The 18082-nt window shown below is 34.0% G+C and overlaps 1 protein-coding gene and 1 long non-coding RNA gene across 2 annotated transcripts in view; one reads left to right on the plus strand and one right to left on the minus strand.

The window, feature by feature from the left end:
* Window positions 1-4400: 4400 nt before the first annotated feature.
* Window positions 4401-7674, plus strand: LOC108190056 (uncharacterized). Its single transcript, XR_001799285.4, has 5 exons — window positions 4401-4479; window positions 5220-5337; window positions 5912-5949; window positions 6040-6119; window positions 6394-7674. It is a non-coding gene; the product is annotated as an uncharacterized lncRNA (long non-coding RNA).
* The window catches only part of cabp7a (calcium binding protein 7a), a 59818-nt gene continuing 48829 nt past the window's right edge, over window positions 7094-18082 (minus strand). The window contains exons 2-5 of the mRNA XM_017356232.3: window positions 16648-16791; window positions 14146-14258; window positions 10799-10949; window positions 7094-9213 (exon numbers count right to left, since the gene is read on the minus strand). Coding sequence (XP_017211721.1) covers window positions 9083-9213; window positions 10799-10949; window positions 14146-14258; window positions 16648-16791 — 539 coding nt within the window. The 3' untranslated portion in view covers window positions 7094-9082. The remainder of the gene's footprint in view (window positions 9214-10798; window positions 10950-14145; window positions 14259-16647; window positions 16792-18082) is intronic.

Genomic DNA, 18082 nt, shown 5'->3' on the forward strand with positions numbered 1-18082 from the left:
GGCTTTCCTGCTGTTTGTCCAGTTAGCTCGCCATATACGTCAGGAAACTTAAGAAGCAGAGAGAGGAGTTGACCACGACAGTGGGGTTAGAGTCTGGCGAAGAATGGTTCCAGAAAGCAGGTAAGACAAAAACAGAAGCCAAAAAATTAAAATTAAATAACGGTGAGAATGTGTTAAAATTTGAAAACGTGGTAAAAATCAGGCGGGGGCTTTTCTGGGTGTGCGTGATCGGGTCAATCGGTGAGATCTGAAAACACTGATGGTTGGAGTTAGGCAAGGAGGAGGGTGGGTCAGTTGATCGGTCAGTCAGTCAGTTGACAGCGACCTCTAGTGGGTTTATGCGAGAACAGCAACCCAAATGGCACGTAGCCGCCTGGGTTATATTTGGCACTCTCCAGAAATGTATATAGCGGTATGTTTGCAGAATGAGTTTGGGTTGCAAAAATAGGGTTTGTTGTAGTAACATTCAATTGACAGATTGAAATAAATAAACCAAAACATTTTTTTATTTTGATTTAATTAGATAAATATTTGTCAATGCTTTTGAACATCATTTTTAATAATTACATAATTTTAATTTAACTGAATTGTCAATTTAATTGTAACTTTATTTAATAATACATTAAAATTTCTAGTTATTAATTGATTAATAGATTAATCACAAATGCTATTTATTTATTTGTTAATATATTTTTTAATCTATTAACTTTTATAATAATAGGCTAAAATAACTGAATGGGTAAAGCAAGTAGAAATACATTTTTATTGTTAATTTATCCTTTTATAGTGTGATTAAACTGTTCAATTAATAATTAAAAATGCATTCAAAAAATAATTAAATAATGTCAAACCATCAATTAATTTCATAAAAAATAAATTAAAATTTTCAATTTATTAACAATTAAAACATCTGTTTCTTCTTTATTCATTACTTAAAATATTCTTTAATCTATTAGCTTTTATAAATGAAATAAAATAATTTGAACCCTTAAAATATTTAGTTTTATTTTTATTTCTGTCATGAGCACTCTCAGGATTTAGTATGATAACAAATATGTATAAGGCAATGTTGATATATTTGGTCTTGGCAGTAAAGATCTGCAACGCTGCTGCTGCTACAGCAACTGCAACTGCTTTAATTTATTATGGTAAAGCACGTACCAAGACCTGCTACTGCCAGTATATACAAAGACATGCCGTCTGAGAATATAACACACTGCTGCTGCAAACATAATATATACGTAACCCTGTAGCAGTTCTAACACAGGTGGAGCTGGGGTGGAGGAGGGTCTCAGCTTGACAGTGTAAAATGACGAGTGTAAAATTAAGATTAAGAGCAAGCTCATTGGCTGCCGAGGTGACAGCAACCAATCTCCAGCATCATGTAATTAATGATGCAGAAGCATACTAGCTGACTATCAGCCTGCGCATGCAGAGAGTGTCATGGTAGAAAATTCACTTCTGGAATTTTTTAATCTATTAACTTTTATCAGAATAGGCAAGAAAATATTTTAATGGGTAAACAGAGTAGAAATAGACCCCTTTGTGTAATTTACCATTTTTACAATGTGATTAATCTATTAATCTTCTGATTAAATCTAAAACTAATTATTCAACAATGCTTTTTTTTTCTTTTTTCCTTTCTTTTTCTTTTTGATGAAATAAGCAGCAGCTTTTGTGAATAATTAATTCTCCAGGATCTGATTTAGCACAAATAAAACTCAGAGCAGACCGGGGTCACAACCAATCCGCTAATGATATAATGAGAATTTCCTTATCAGCGTTTTGCTTTTCTGCATGGGTTTTCAATAAGACTCTCTTCTCCCTTACAGTGATAATATTTTCCTGGCGGCTCAGAAATATTATTAGCTTCCCTGTTTCTACTAATGAAAAAAAAAAAAACAGCGCCTGTGTAATGGAGGAAACCTGTACATTGTTGTCCTGTGACTCCTCTTGGACTGTCGCTCGATCGCTGAGACGGGTGTTTTCATCCGTTGCATATTTCATTTATACCTGGACGTCCAAATGTAAGTTTCATGGTGCTGTAAACTAACAGCTAAATCAATTCAGGCCCTGGGCAGAGTTGAAAACCAATGTCAAACCCTGGAAAATGCCCTTCGACTGAATGACACACACTTACAGCTGATACATATTCAAAATCCTGACATTCATATTTCAAACATTATTCACACTAGCTCGGTCATCAAGTCAAGCTGTTCGTGATCTACTATATGTTTTCCGGGAAAACGCTGAACGACGACACAAATGGCACGTTTTTCAGATGGACATAAGAACGATATATAGTGAAACACTGATATACCACAGTGCTTGCTCTCAGGTTATATTAATACACTTATTTCTTTACACTGTAAATGAATACACACACTGTGATGATCCATTTAGGTTTTGGCTGTAAGCTTAAATGGACATCGATTTGGTTTGAAAACAACCATTGAATGGTGACACTTTACAATAGGATTTCATTTGTTGACGTTAGTTAGACATCAACTAACAATTGACCAACTCCCTCACAGCATTTATTAATCTTAGATCATTTCAATTGTTCTGCACATACAGAAGTTCTAGTTTTACATAATGCTTGTTTTAAAAGAGGTCATCAAACAATTTTAACCTTCAAATTCTGTCCATTTTATTAAGAATTGAAACAATAAATTCAGTTGAGGCTTATTGTGTGTTGGACAGATCGCTGTGTATATGTCTCAGTTCAAAACTCACTACCTCTTTTCTACTAGTTATAGCACCAAATAAATATGAATGAACAGCTCATGTCTAATCACTCCACTACTGTTTTAACCACTGAAATGCATCAGTAATACACCTCGTAAACAATGTCATGTAGTGTTACATTTACCTCAAAAAAGCCATTCAATGTCCACAGAATGTTAGTTACCTTTGAGAAATGAGCAAAGAGCAATTATTGATGAAGTTGCACAGTTTGTCTTTGTTTATATTGTTATATTTAACCTGTTAATGATGTCTTAATGTATATACACACACATTATAACTCCCTGATGGATATTTAATGTTTGTTTAAATAAATGTCAAGAAAACAAGTAATGGAAGTCACTGTGTGATTACATTTTATTTTATGCCTCAATTAATACATAAACAGATTGAATTATTGTATTAAAAAAGAAAATGAAAAATAAGATGTTTGCATTTTCGTTTTTATTTTAAGAGGTGATTAATAAATTATTATATCTATAAAAAATGACCAAGTGTACTTAATAGGGCTCTGTTGTTAACCTTAAATAATTTAGAAACACGCAATAAATAATTCTCCTTATATAGCATTACCTGATTACCCTAACTCGCCTAGTTACCTTAAATAACCTAGTTAAGCCTTTAAATGTCACTTTAAGCTGTATAGAAGTGTCTTGAAAAATATCTAGTAAAATATTAATTACTCTCATTATGGCAAAGATAAAATAAATCCATTATTAGAAATGAGTTATTAAAACTATTATGATTAGAAATGTGTTAAAGGAATCTGCTCTCCATTAAATAGAAATTGGGGGAAAAATAAACAAGCCGTCTAATAATTCAGGGGGGCTAATAGTTCTGACTTCAACTGTATACATGTATACTGTATATATATATATATATATATATATATATATATATATATATATATATATATATATATATATATATATATATATATATATATATATATGTATGTATGTATGTATGTATGTATGTATGTATATATATATATATATATATATATATATATATATATATATATATATATATATATATATATATATATATATATTTACTTGCATGTATTTAAACAAAAAAAAACTGTTTAATTATAAAAATAATAAAAAAGATTCCTCTATTTTTAGTTATAAAACTACCTAAATTAACTTTAAAGCTACTTTTTGTTACTTGAACTGACATAATTGCTAAAAATGAATCTAAAATGAAAATTGAAATGGAAGATACAAGTATTAAAAAAAACTATTTCAAGTTATGAAAAAAACTATAATGCAGGGGTGTCCAAACCCGGTCCTGGAGGGCAGCTGTCCTGCATATTTTAGTTCCAACCCTTGTGAAACACACCTAAACCAGCTAATCAAGCTCTTTCTATGTAAACTAGAAACTTCCAGGGAGGTGCGTTGAAGAAAGTTAAAGCTAAACTACACTCAAAAAAATGAACTTTCCCTATTGTTAGTTTTACTATACCCATCCTTGTTCACATTACATAAAACATAAAAGTAATTCAATTTACACAAGTTAACTATGTTATTTCTACAAAAATTGAGTACTGTAGGCTTTACCTAATAAGGGTTTGACTGGACAACTTAACATTGTGGAATAAATCGCAAAACCCTCTTAAGTTTGGATATTTGCGGATACCGTAGCTTACCTATGGGCGGAGCACCGGAACAGAACGGAAGGCAGACGAACGTGCAAAGCACATTGAGGAGGAGAAGATGGTGGCTTTTTCAGGTAAGAGTATTTTATAACTCTTTACTGTTAAATATCGCTAGGAAAAGTGTTTACAGAATGATGTTATTTTATGTTATCAGTGTATTTCAGAGTCTTTTGAGCTTTAGCATTTTTAGCTAGCTATACTGACTCTTGTTTCTCAAGGAAAGCATTTGGCAGTGCAAAGACTGCAAAATAACTGTCACGACTACATTAGAGCATAGATATTATAGTCGTGTTTTTATGCACTTATTCCGAGTTTCTCTGTAGATTTAAATTGTAAAACTTGCCATTTTAATTGTAGATAGAGGTAAAGTTGGTTTTATATTTGCACATTCGGTCATTTAGAAGTCTCTATTGTTTACCATTTTACTTTGAGTTATTCGATCATAATTACCATGCAAGTATAACTTGAAAACAAAATTAACACTGTTTATTTGACTGTAAAAAATGTTGTACTTTGATAGTCATTGGCTGCAAATATGATTTCACTATTTAGGGTTTGCAAATAATACTTTTATGAAATTTTATTATTAAATCTGAATGTGCAAATATAAAACCAACTTTACCTCTGTCCAAGCAAATGGGAACACTGGGTTACATCCAAATGTAACACTAGCCAAGTTCAATTGCCATGTGTGTTCTTGCAGCAATATAGAGTCAGAAATATTTTAGTAACATGCATAACCACCTAAAAAACAGTGATACAGTGCCTTGTATGAAAGCTATCTTTACTATAATCTTGTGTCTTAAATCTACAGATTGCTGCTGAATTCAGTTGAATCACTTCTGTCCCATTAATTCAAACATGTCAAAACTGGATAGTTACTCCAGCAAGCTGGCCAGCATCTCCCGTAGAGAAGGAGGAATTGCATAGAGGTAAAGTTGGCTTTATATTCGCACATTCGGACTTTCCCCTTAATAATATAATTTCATAAAAGTATTATTTGCAAACTCTAAATAGCAAAATCATATTAGCAGTAAATTTCTATCAAAGTACAAAATTGTTCACAGTCAAATAAATAGTGCTAGTGTTGTTTTCAAGTCGTACTCCCATGCTAATTCTGTTCGAATATTCAACGTAACATGGTAAACAATATAGAGACTGCTAAATGAACAAATGTGCGAATATAAAACCAACCTTACCTCTTTAGGAATTGCAGATAGAGATAACATTGGTTTTATATTCGCACATTCGATCATTTAGCAGTCTCTATATTGTTTACCATGTTACGTTGAATATTCGATCAGAATTATCATGCATGAATGACTTCTAAACAACATTAACACAGGTCTAATTCAATCTGAACAATGTTGTACTTTGATAGTCATTTGCTGCTAATATAATTTCCCTATTTAGAATTTGCAAAGAATACTTTTCCTGAAATTCTCCTTAATAATATAATGTCTTTATATCCAAGTTTAAAACCAACTTTATCTTTATGAATTGCAGGGCATAATATTTGGAAAGTGATGGCCACCATTGATGAGGTTTGTTAACTGTATTTTATGATGCTTGTAAATAATTTCCACTTTAGTATGGTGTTTTTTCATTGTTTATACTTAATGTCTCTTCTACAGAATGATGGAGAGCTTGCATTCTCGGAGCATTTTCTGTGTATCTTAATGAAGATTTTGAAAACCTCATGAAGGAGTATACTGTAAGTGTTCAAGCACTGAATGTTTAAAATGCCACCACATAAATTCACATAATATAATCAAGAAATATCAATACACAAAGTATATTTAACTTGGGGTTATCAAAAGTACAGACTAACCCTAACAAACACAGTAAAGTTGTTTTGTAAGTCACTGCAGGTGCGTTATGTGAAAGATTGAGGAATGGACAGTTGATACAAAATTCACTAAATTTACAATCTGTATTTTAATGGAATTAAACTGACTTAACAGTGGTACTGTTTTTGTGTTTTATAGGACACAGGCTTTGAAAACTCTGAGAGAGAGAGAGAGAGAGAGAGAGAGAGAGAGAGAGAGAGAGAGAGAGAGAGAGACATGGCCAATACTCTCATTTATAATCTACATCGTCAGACCTGAAGGTGCAGAAGCCTGTGACCCACCATCAGGTGTTGGACTGATTGTTGAGGGAGTGAAAGTGCTTCAGAACCTTGGCGATGTCACCAAGGCTTGTGCTCTTCTTTTGGGAGTAATATACAGCTTGAGTCTCAGTTATCCTTCAGACCTGAAATACACCCGAGTTTTTTTTTTTTTTTAGTTTTGCTGGGACTTGAAGAACTCAAGAACAAACTTGACTGAATCAGTACATCATTCTGGACAAATGAAAGAAATAGAGGAAGAAGCTTTTTGTGACATTTAAATTGTTTTATGGTTTTAAAATTAATGTGATGTTATCTTTGTTGATGGCACCAAAGTTTTAAATGAAGTTCTGCAACTTTAAATGGCTAAATGGTTTGGTTATTTACAAAGATTAGAGGTCAGTTTTAATCTTTTCTTTACTAATGGCTCGAACGATTTCAGATATCCAAAATTGAACACTGTAGCAGTTTGTGTCATGCTGCCTGCCTTAAACTTTGCTTTTCTTTTTCCAAGTAAAATGTATTATTTGCAGTTGCATATAGTAAAATAACATTTTGGTCAATAATAAAAAAAAAAAAAATTTCGTGTTTTTTTTCTGTCTTTTTGAAACTAAATGTTATTTTGGTGGGGGTTGTCATAAAGAGGCCAGTTGTATACTTTAACAATCGCTTAAACATTTTAAAATATCAGCAATGTTGCATTTCATGACAGTATTGAAAAAAAATGTCCTTACACATTTTCTTTTGTAAATTCTTATTACAATATTTGAAGGAAGTAGCACATTGTAACAATGTTCACTATTGACCAAAGTGTTTTTTTTTTTGTTTTTAAAAAATCCTCTTTAAACTGCTATTTCAACCGTTTGTGGATGTTTACAAAAATCGAGGCCAGTTTGAAAGTTACTTTAACTATTCATTGTAAAGATCAGAAATAGAGTTTAGCAGTATTTTAACATTCCATGTATTTAATATTTCAAATTAAGATTATTTCAAATTCTTAAAGCCAGTTACACTTTAAAAGACCTTGTAAATGTTTACTGTAAATCCTTTGTTTTTGTGTATTTGTTTCAAAGGACCTGTGAAATTGAAATTGTTTTATGGATTTTAGGTGTTGTATGTTGCAAAACCTTGCAAAAAAATAAATTCATTTTGTTTCTAAAAATGTTTGATTATTTAGGTTTTACTCTTGTAGAGCACATACTTTAAAAGTGAATAAAAAAAGAAAAAAAAGTGTTCACCTTACATATTGAAAGTTCATAATTTTTACATAACATTACTAAGTAAAATATACATATAACTAAAATGTAATAATGACACATCTAAATTGGGTTGTAGGTACTAAGGAATATTTTGTAAACTTTACCTGAATTTCTTTAGTTCATTCAACTATATTGTTACTTGTTGAAACTACTCAACACAGTTACGTGGAACCACTTGACACTCTTTTTTTATGTAAGTCCAACAAATCATTTTTTGAGTGTAAGCAGGACACCGGCCCTCCATGACAGAGTTTGGACACTCTTGCAGTAATGGGATGGCCGGTCCTTTAATCGTTTATGTTAGTTATCACGCCTGCTAATGATACATATTATAAAGTGTCACCAATAAACCATTTCCTGATATGTCAGAAACCAAAACCCCTCTTTTTAAATCATGTGTCTTTTTGTAATCATTTGGTATCATTTCACGCCAGTCGTGTCATTCAAATTCAATAGCTTATCTCTACACGATAACTACAGTGCAAATGTTGGCAAAATGTAAGTTACATCTGCACTGACGAGCATTTAAAACAGTAAGCCTGAAAATGCATAGGTGTATTTCAGGTGAAAAGACCATATTTTTTGACCCCACGCACTGTAAACCACTTTATATGTCACTAGTGGTATATAAGCATCCCTTTTGGGTTGTTGGATGCCCCTTTTGGCCGTATGAAGTACTACTACAATCATCTCAGGCATGTGTGCAACAGGTTAAACCCACGATAGTCACTGGACAAACACAAGACTAACATTGCATGACATGAGCATGCCCTAAACAGCCCTTATTCTCATGCAAAGGGATCGGTATACTGGATGTAAAAGACGTCAGAAACAGACCTCCATATCCAACTCTTCCCAAATGTGAGACACGGGTCTTTCTTTCCGGAAAATTGGTATTGGGATCTAATATATAGATAAATGGATGCACAGCTGAGCTCTACTGGTACATCCAGGCTATTGTAAATCCATGCATCATATCATGCATTGAAGAGTAGGATCCTCGCTTGATGTCCATGCGTTAAATTCACCCAAAACATACTGAATTGGTTGAAGGGGAGTCCGTAACGTGTAAACCTCCTGTTTTGCGTACATTTTAGCGGTTTATTTTTGGGTAGGTGTGTTTATAGATCCATGTGCAGTTCAATTATGAAAACTTCGTCCATTGGAAGCTGTAGTTCTGCTCAAAAATATTTCAACATTTCGATTTCAAGGAAATAAAATGACATTTTCAGCTGCTCCAGTTTTAATGTGAATGTTTTTTTTCTGTGTGTTCTTTTACATTTTTTTTTGTGTGTGATTGGTCCATTTTGGTTACTTCATGCCACTGCGAAGCACCTGATTGGCTGCGATGAGCATGACGCTGATGATGAAAGCGATGGCGAAGGCGCAGATCAGACTCTTCCGTACGCATGTTTGCTTCACCTGCTGGGTCGGACTCTCCGCTGAAAAAGTAACACACAAGGAAATCAGGAGAATTCAAGTGGAAGAAGAGGAGGAAATCAGGGAAAAATGTGACCAAATAAACACCCTTGGTAAAAAATAAAAAATAAAATAAATAATTTATGTACATCTGAAGTCAAAATTATTAGCCCTCCAGTGATCTTGTTCTTTTTCAAGTATTTCCCAAATGATGTTTAAAAGAGCAAGACAATGTTCACAATAATTCCTATAATATTTTTTTCGTCTGGAGAAAGTCTTATTTGTTTTATATCAGCTAGAATAAAAGCAGTTTGATTATTTTAAAAAAACTATTTTAAGGTCAATATTATTAGCCTTCTTAAGCAATATTGTTTTTGATTGTCTACAGAACAAACATGTAGCAAAGCGGATGTCAACAACAGAAGTGTGCATTCAAGTGCAGTTTATTGAAGATAAGTTGTACAGGCAATGGTTAATGCAGGAACAAAACAGGAGCATAGGAGTAATCCGAAAATGTTATCAAAATACAGGTGAGAAGTTCAGCTAGGCAGCAAAGGATCAAAACGAGGAAAACACTTTGTGATGTTCTTTAAAGAAACAAGACTTGGCAAAGAGAATGTGACAGTAAGGTGTATAAATAGTCTGTGTAATCAGTGAGATGTGCTGCAGCTGTGTCTGTGTGTGAGTGTTTATTTGTTTGGATTATTTGTCCAGATTATTGTCAGCTGCTGCGGGAGTTGATTGGTGCAAAGAGTTCTGGGAGTTGTTGTTCATTCAGAATCCCGGAAGTAATCTCCAGTGTGGTAAACACCACTGGAGATCACTACAGAACCACTGGGTCACACTTTATTTTGATTGTCCATGTAACTGAATTTAAGTTACATTGCATCCACATGCCAACTAATTCTCATTAGATTATAAATTGACTGTTAGGTTGGGGTTAGGGTTAGTGTAAGTTGACATGTACTTGCAAAGTTTCATATAGTCAGTTAAATGTCTGTTGAAGGAGCAGTATCAGCAAGTATTAAGCAGACAGTCTACTAATACTCAAATGGACCATCAAAATAAAGTGTTACCAATTACTGTTATATGATGATTTGCCTAATTACCCTACCTTGCCTAATTAAGCTGGTTAAGCCTTCAAATTCTTGAAAAAAATCCAGCAAAATATTATGTGCCGTCATCTTATTAGAAATGAGTTATTAAAGTTATTTTGTTTAGAAATGTTAAAATCTTCTCTCCGTTAAACAGAAATTGGGGAAAATTAAACAGGGGGGGCTAATAATTCTGATTTCAACTGTATATGACTGGAAGAAACCTTTTTTTTTTTTTTTTTTTTTACTTTTTTTAAATCCCTTTTATTGATTTTATTTTAAAAGAACACAATTCACTAGAAACATAAATGCTTCATGACATAACATTACATTCCAGTCCCTTCCATCAATTTGTAATGCTTGATAAATCATTAAAAATGACCCAAAATTGTTCAACGGCAGTGTGAACTGTCAAGACATCAGGATTTTAGGATTGCATAATTAATGAAGATGATGAAATGATCAGTTTGACACGAAGGTGTAATAATTGAAAAAGCAAAAGAAAAGTTCCTACTGTCAATGTCGACCTGGCAGTCCTCGGGATTTTCAATGTGATTCTCCTCAGTCATGATGATGTTCTCAATGTCTTTCATAGACAAATGGTCACAGAAAGTGTCATATAAGAGTCTCTTCAGCTCTTCCACCGTCAGCTTTTGCATATCACACTAAAACACACACACACACACACACACACACACACACACACACACACACACACACACACACACACACACACACACACACACACACACACACACACACACACACACACACACACAAAGAATTTATATGACTATACATGGTTTTCTTTATGCTTTTAAATATATTACATTAAAAATACAGTTCACCCAAACTGAAAATTTTTTCAACATAATGTGTCATATGGAAACCTGTAACCAATTACTTCCATAATATTTGTCTTTCCTACAATGAAACTCAATGGTTACCTCCAGCTTTCTTCAAAATATCTTCTTTAGTGGTCAACAGAATATAGAAGCTCATAAAAGTTTGAAACCACTTGAGGATGAGTGACTCAATTTGCATTTTAGGATGAACTACCCTAGCCCATTTGGCAAATGCTTTTATCCAAAGCAACTTACAGAACCTTGCATTAAAGATACAGTATAGATTTCCATCAGCTAACTGGGTATGTAAGTTACATCTGCACTGACGAGTATTCAAAACAGTAAGCCTGAAAATGCATAGGTGTATTTCAGATGAAAAGATCATTGTTTTTGACTCCCACACACTGTAAACCACTTTATATGTCTATTGGTATATAAGCATCCCAATTGAGTTGTTAATTGCCCCCTTCAGCCATATGAAATACTACTACAATCATCTCAGGCATGTGTGCAACAGGTTAAAACCCACGAGAGTCACTTGACAAACACAATTTTAATTTTAGGGTGAACTATCCCTTAATGCATTTGGCAAATGTTTTTATTCGAAGCAACTTACAGTACCTTTCATAAAAGATAACAGTATAGATTTCATCTGACTGGTTGTGTGCAGTAAAAAAAAAAAAAGCACACAAGGTTCAGAGCACACATACTATACGCTCTGAACTCACAGAGAGTTCACAGTGAGTCATTTTAAATGAAGACGCCTGTAGCTACACGGGGTCAATCGCGCTGCTAAAAAATGCACCGGCAGCGAGTTGCGATTAGGGAAGCCCCTGTGGGGGAATCACCATATGTCCTTTACAGATGATATCCTGCTCTCCTCACACGGACGCACTTATGAAATCCATTAATGAATTTTGCAAAAGTCACAATACAATACATTTATTCTCTTTTCGGCTTAGTCTTTTTATCTAGGGTCACCACACCGGAATGAACCACTAACTTATCCAGCACATGTTATTACGTAGCGGATGCCCTTCCAGCTGCAACCCAGGACTAGAAAACACCCATACATTCTTGCATTCACACTCATACACTACAAACTTTTTTGTTTACCCAATTCACCTATAGCACATGTCTTTGGACTGTCGGGAAAAGTGGAGCAGCCAACACGGCAACACAGGGAGAACATGCAAACTCCACACAGAAATGCCAACTGACCCAGCCAAACCAGTGACCTTCTTGCTGTGAGGCGACAGCGCTATCTGCACTTGCGCTTGTTAATAGTAGTTGGGTTTAGGTGTTACCAGGTGTTTAGGTGGAATAAAGTCATGAAGAATATGTAAATACAGTTGAAGTCAGAATTATTAGCGGCCCTAAATTATTCGCCCCCTGTTTATTTTTTTCCTCAACTTCTGTTTAACAGAGAGAAGACTTTTTCAACACATTTCTAATCATAATAGTTTAAATAACTCATTTCTAATAACTGATTTATTAGATTTTTTTCCATGATGACAGTAAATAATATTTGACTGGATATTTTTCAAGACACTTCTACACAGCTTAAAGTGACATTTTAAGGCTTAATTAGGGTAATTAGGTTAACTAGGCAGGTTAGGGTAATTAGGCAAGTTATTGAATAACGATGGTTTGTTCTGTAGATTATATATAAAAAAGTTAGCTTAAAGAGGCTAAAACCTTTGTCTTTAAAATATTTTTAAAAGTAAAACTACTTTTATTCTAGCCGAAATAAAACAAATAAGACTTTCTCCGGAAGAATAAATATTATCAGACATACTGTGAACATTTCCTTGCTCTGTTAAACATCACTTGGGACATATTTAAAAGAGATATGTCTAATCTCTAATAATAATTAGAGATAATAATTCTGACTTCAACTGTGTATAAAAAAAGATAAATACACATTTACATTCAGGTTTGACACAGGATGACTAAACGTTTTTAGAGGGTGGGGCTACTTTTACAAAAATCAAAAACTCACAGAACAGAACTAGGTATCGTCACCAAAAATTGGAAAGCAACACTTGGTGGCGCTAAAAAAACGAAAACACTCCAAAAACAAACAAACAAACAAACAAACCACAAAGCAGCTTTAACTTAGAGAACGCTGGTCCAACTGACTTAAATATTGTCCACCGGCACCATGCCGAAATATAGCATTTTATGTGTGTGTAAGCAACTGTTACTGCACAACGTTTCACACATCATTCCTGTTTACCCCACAAGTCCAAAGACATGCGCTATAGGTGAATTGGGAAGGCTAAATTGTTTTTAGTGTATGTTTGTGAATGAACGTGTATAGATGTTTCCCAGTGATGGGTTGCAGCTGGAAGGGCATCAACTGCGTAGAACATATGCTGGATAAGTTGGCAGTCCATTCCGCTGTGGCGACCCCAGATTAATAAAGGGACTAAGCCGAAAAGAAAATGAATGAATTAATATATTTTTTATTCTGCCATTTGTTTGCATACAAACTGCACTGTAAATATATAAATTCTAAAAAAAAGGGAATTTGGGGAGGTCAGTTTTATCTATAAAGGGAACCAATCGTCTCTAGAAAACATCAGACAGTGTTTTCTTTATAGATCATCTATCATATAATCCATATTAAATACCAGCAACGTTGATTTGTTAACAACAGTAAACACAAAAACACATTTTTCCCTACTGTTGTACAAGTACCATGAATTAGCATTTTAGCATCTTCAATTTTATGCATGTACAGAAAAGTGAGAAATGATCTTGAAATTCTACAATAAAAATAAAAACAAGAGGAAAAAAAAACACCTGAATTGTCCAATCGGCATGAGATAAAAATGCAAATGCGAATTAAGCAGAAAAAATAAAGATATACTTTTTTTGTTTTGTTTATTTGTGTGATTTCATAGGCAGCAGTGTGTTGAATGTTGACTTCAGTGTGTGAGAGAGACTGAAAGATACCGCAGACTTTGTGCCTGTTGTCTATTGAAATACAAAAAAAGTGGCTAATAGTCACCTTCCAGAACACAGAGTCAAAATTGGTCCCATTGAACTTGTCAGGCATCCCAGCAGCTGAGAGTTTGGGCCCCAGGAGAGTCACGAATTCTTCGAAATCCACCTGGCCGTCTCCTGAACAACAGAGCGTGACGTATTAGATGCATTCAAGCATGAGATCACGTTCCAGATGTGAGCTCTGGGATATAAAATCAAGACAGAAATTGATAAAAATCTAATATTTTGTGAACTGAAGTGAGAATGGCTGCAGAGGAATTTCATGCATTTTCTGTAACATGATGTAGAACTGTCATTTGAATGTAATGAATCTTAAACAAAAAAAAATAAATAAAATCATTTGGCTTCCATGTCTTATTTAAACAAAAAGAAATCTAAATAAATCACAAAACCCCTTATAAAACATTATATTAAATATTAACAACAACAACAATCTGCTTGGATGAGTTAACGGAAATGAATTTCCTATCTTAGAGTAGACCGCAAAAATAATTCCCATTCAAACTCATCAATTAAAAGCAAGGAGATAATTGAAATTTTCAAGGATTTCTATTCTGCTCATAGATTGTTTGGTCAACTAGTCAATTAGACTGATTAGATTCTCTTTGTAATTTGTTGTCAGCTAATATTTTCGTATCAGAGTGAGTGTGACTTTCTGGAGAGGGTTTTATGGAGCTAAAAGCCCCTCTCTGAGATGGTCTTTAAAGCGCTGCTACTACAGTTATCAAAGCAGCGCTTTCTCCTTCAATTAATTTCAAGACAATTACTGTCAAATCTCAAAATGCCCACTGCAAACAATCTTATTATTATTAGCACATGCATAATCCATATGTCTTCAAGTATTGTAAGGAATGTTATATTTGGGGGCAATAAAAGGTTACATTTAGCTCTTTATTTTATTGAATATCTGTCAGCAGTCCTTAGCATCATTACAGTGATTCATCTGTGCCTGGTCAGTTAATTCACCCCAAAATCAAAAGTCTGTCACTATTTACAGTAATTGTTTTCTAAAAATAACTAACTTACCAAATAACTAACTAAATCAACCAACTGACTAAAATCAACTAACTAACTAACTAACTAACTAACTAACTAACTAACTAACTAACTAACTAACTAACTAACTAACTAACTAACTAACTAACTAACTAACTACTAAACCAAATTATCAACCACTTATCAACCAACCAACCAACCAACCAACCAACCAACCAGCCATGCATCCAACCAACCAACCAACCAACCAACCAACCAACCAACCAACCAACCAACCAACCAACCAACCAACCAACCAACCAACCAACCAACCAACCCTACAGTGATTCATCTGATTGGTGCCAAGTCAGATATTTCACCCCAAAATAAAAAAGTGTGCCACAATTTACAGTAATTGTTCTCTAAAAACCTAAAACCAACCAACCAACCAATTAGCAACTTATCAACCAACCGACTAACTAACTAACTAACTAACTAACTAACTAACTAACTAACTAACTAACTAACTAACTAACTAACATTTTCTAACATGAGTTGGGTTGTTTTCTAAAGCTTTAAACAGGCTTGGTTGTAGAACTGATGACTGAAATAAGGTAAAGTATTATGGACTTGTAATCTGGAACTACATTAGCGGTGCATTGTTGGAGAAACTAACTAGCCAAACTGTCAAATCACAATAGTTAGAGCTATCGTTACTAACGTCGTACTGGTGGTGGAGTTAAAACTTGAAAACTGCCAATTTGAAACTTAAAAGTCCAGGTCAAAATTTACCATGTATATTTTACTAGCTCACACTGTTACCCTTGAAGTAAATAATTCATGTGTGCAAAATAATCCAATGAGAAAAAAACAAAGTCAGGCCATTTGCTTTCATGTTTGGAGTGGCATTCCCGTTGATGTCAACCTAAGGGCTTTCATAGCAACTGTATATCAATAACCCTAACCACGCCCCTCTAACCATTAGTTTGCTAAGAGGGAATGAGGCGCAAAAACAAAGCTCCGCCCCCTACTCATTATTCTGTTACTGTTAGAAGTACATAAACATACTGAAATAAAAGTCTCAGCAGCTTCCAATTCACACAGACTAAGATCAAAATAATGTCTGATAATTGCTGTAAATAATGAACATGACATCTAATTTGGTTCTGTTGTTTAATTTTGCTTAATATTGCAAAAGACAAAAAAACACTGGGTTAAAAGTTTGACCCAATAGAAGAGTGTTTGAATGGGTCACTTTGTTTGGTTAATCTGAACTTTTAATGAATCACATTCATAACAACTCACCTAGTTGGGTAAAAATGGAAATTTGTTGGGTTAACCTTAATGACCCAATGAATTGGGTTAAGATAACCTAACAGCAGGTCAGTGCCGAAACAACTCACTGTTGAGTTATTATTTAACCCAACTGTTTTGAGTGAGTAGGTTCTCTTACTGTTTGCTTTTGGAAAATGCAGCCCTTGTCTTTTCAGCATAGCATTGTATATACAGTTAGGCATATGTGTTTGCTTACCGTCCATGTCGAGTCTTTGAATGATGACCTCTAGCTCCACCTCATTGGGCATATACCCCAGAGAACGCATGGCCATCCCGAGCTCCTGCTTAGAGATGAAGCCGTTCCCATCTCGATCAAACACCTTAAATGCCTCCCGGATTTCTGAGGAAGACAGTAACACACAGATTAGAGCTGCTTGACTGATTATTACTTCTACATTTTATTCTTTAATAACCTGTTTTTAACACATTTTAACATGTTTTTATCTATTTTAATCACTTTTATTATGTTTTTATTTTGAGACAGTAATATTGTAAAGTAAGGGATTACCTTTAAATAACAGTAACAAGTAATCTGTAATGTATTACAGTTTGGAAGTAACATGCACAACACTGGTAGTAATAAAGCATAATGCTTTCATCATTTCTTCAAGTGATCCGTTTAAAAATGTAAGATTCATCCGGAAACAAAACAAGTGAATCTTTGAGTGATGGAATCATTCATCCTAAATATTTGCTCTATAACTTCAATTCACTCAGTATTCTTAATGGGAGAATCCCAATCTAATCAATCAATCAATCAGTCAATCAATCAGTCAATCAATCAGTCAATCAATCAATCAGTCAATCAATCAATCAGTCAATCAATCAATCAGTCAATCAATCAATCAATCAATCAATCAACCAATCAAAGCTTATTTGTGGTTCATCCACAGTCAAGAAGCTCCAACATTAAAACTATTACTCAGCAACATTGTTATGAGACACTAAAACTATCATACACCGAAGTGACTCAGAGCGAGGTATTACAGTAAACCGATTTCCCCACAATAATTCCCTTTCTTCTTCTTTAAAGATTTCCACTCTCTTCACATGATTGATTTGAAACGAAAGAACAGGATCATTTCTACATACAGGCTTTCTAAAAGACGTTAAGATGCCACATTGCACACGGCTGGTTGAGCCAACTTGTTGCCCCATACATCATGTCATTTGCAATTTTCCACTCGTCATGCCATGTGCCACATTCATAATTATGAAATATGAAGCTCTCGGGCTGCAAGATATTACTATAAATCTAGATAATATATTCAATATGGCATGTGAACAGGAGTATTTGCTACTGTGCTTTGCTCACTGCGCTGTAGGTTTGATAAATGGCTTTCTGGACATGGGATCCAAAAAAATAATAATAATAATAATAAAAAAAAGAGCACTTTAAATCTATCGCTCCCATGAGTGAAGGAAATTAGAGAGGAAATATGAAAAAAAAAAAAAGGAATTATGGTATTGCAGTCCAAATAAGCCAAGCACAACAGATGGTGAAGGCAACTTTACTCCGCATTATGGTGGAAATAAGCAGATTTCAAGCGGAAGTGAATTGTGGGCTCTAATTTGCTCATTTTAAGGCGAAGCAATTAAACGGCAAGCAACACATTTGGAGGCCACAAAAA

Source organism: Danio rerio, chromosome 5 (assembly GCF_049306965.1).
Source record: "Danio rerio strain Tuebingen ecotype United States chromosome 5, GRCz12tu, whole genome shotgun sequence".
NCBI classification, from domain to species: domain Eukaryota; kingdom Metazoa; phylum Chordata; class Actinopteri; order Cypriniformes; family Danionidae; genus Danio; species Danio rerio.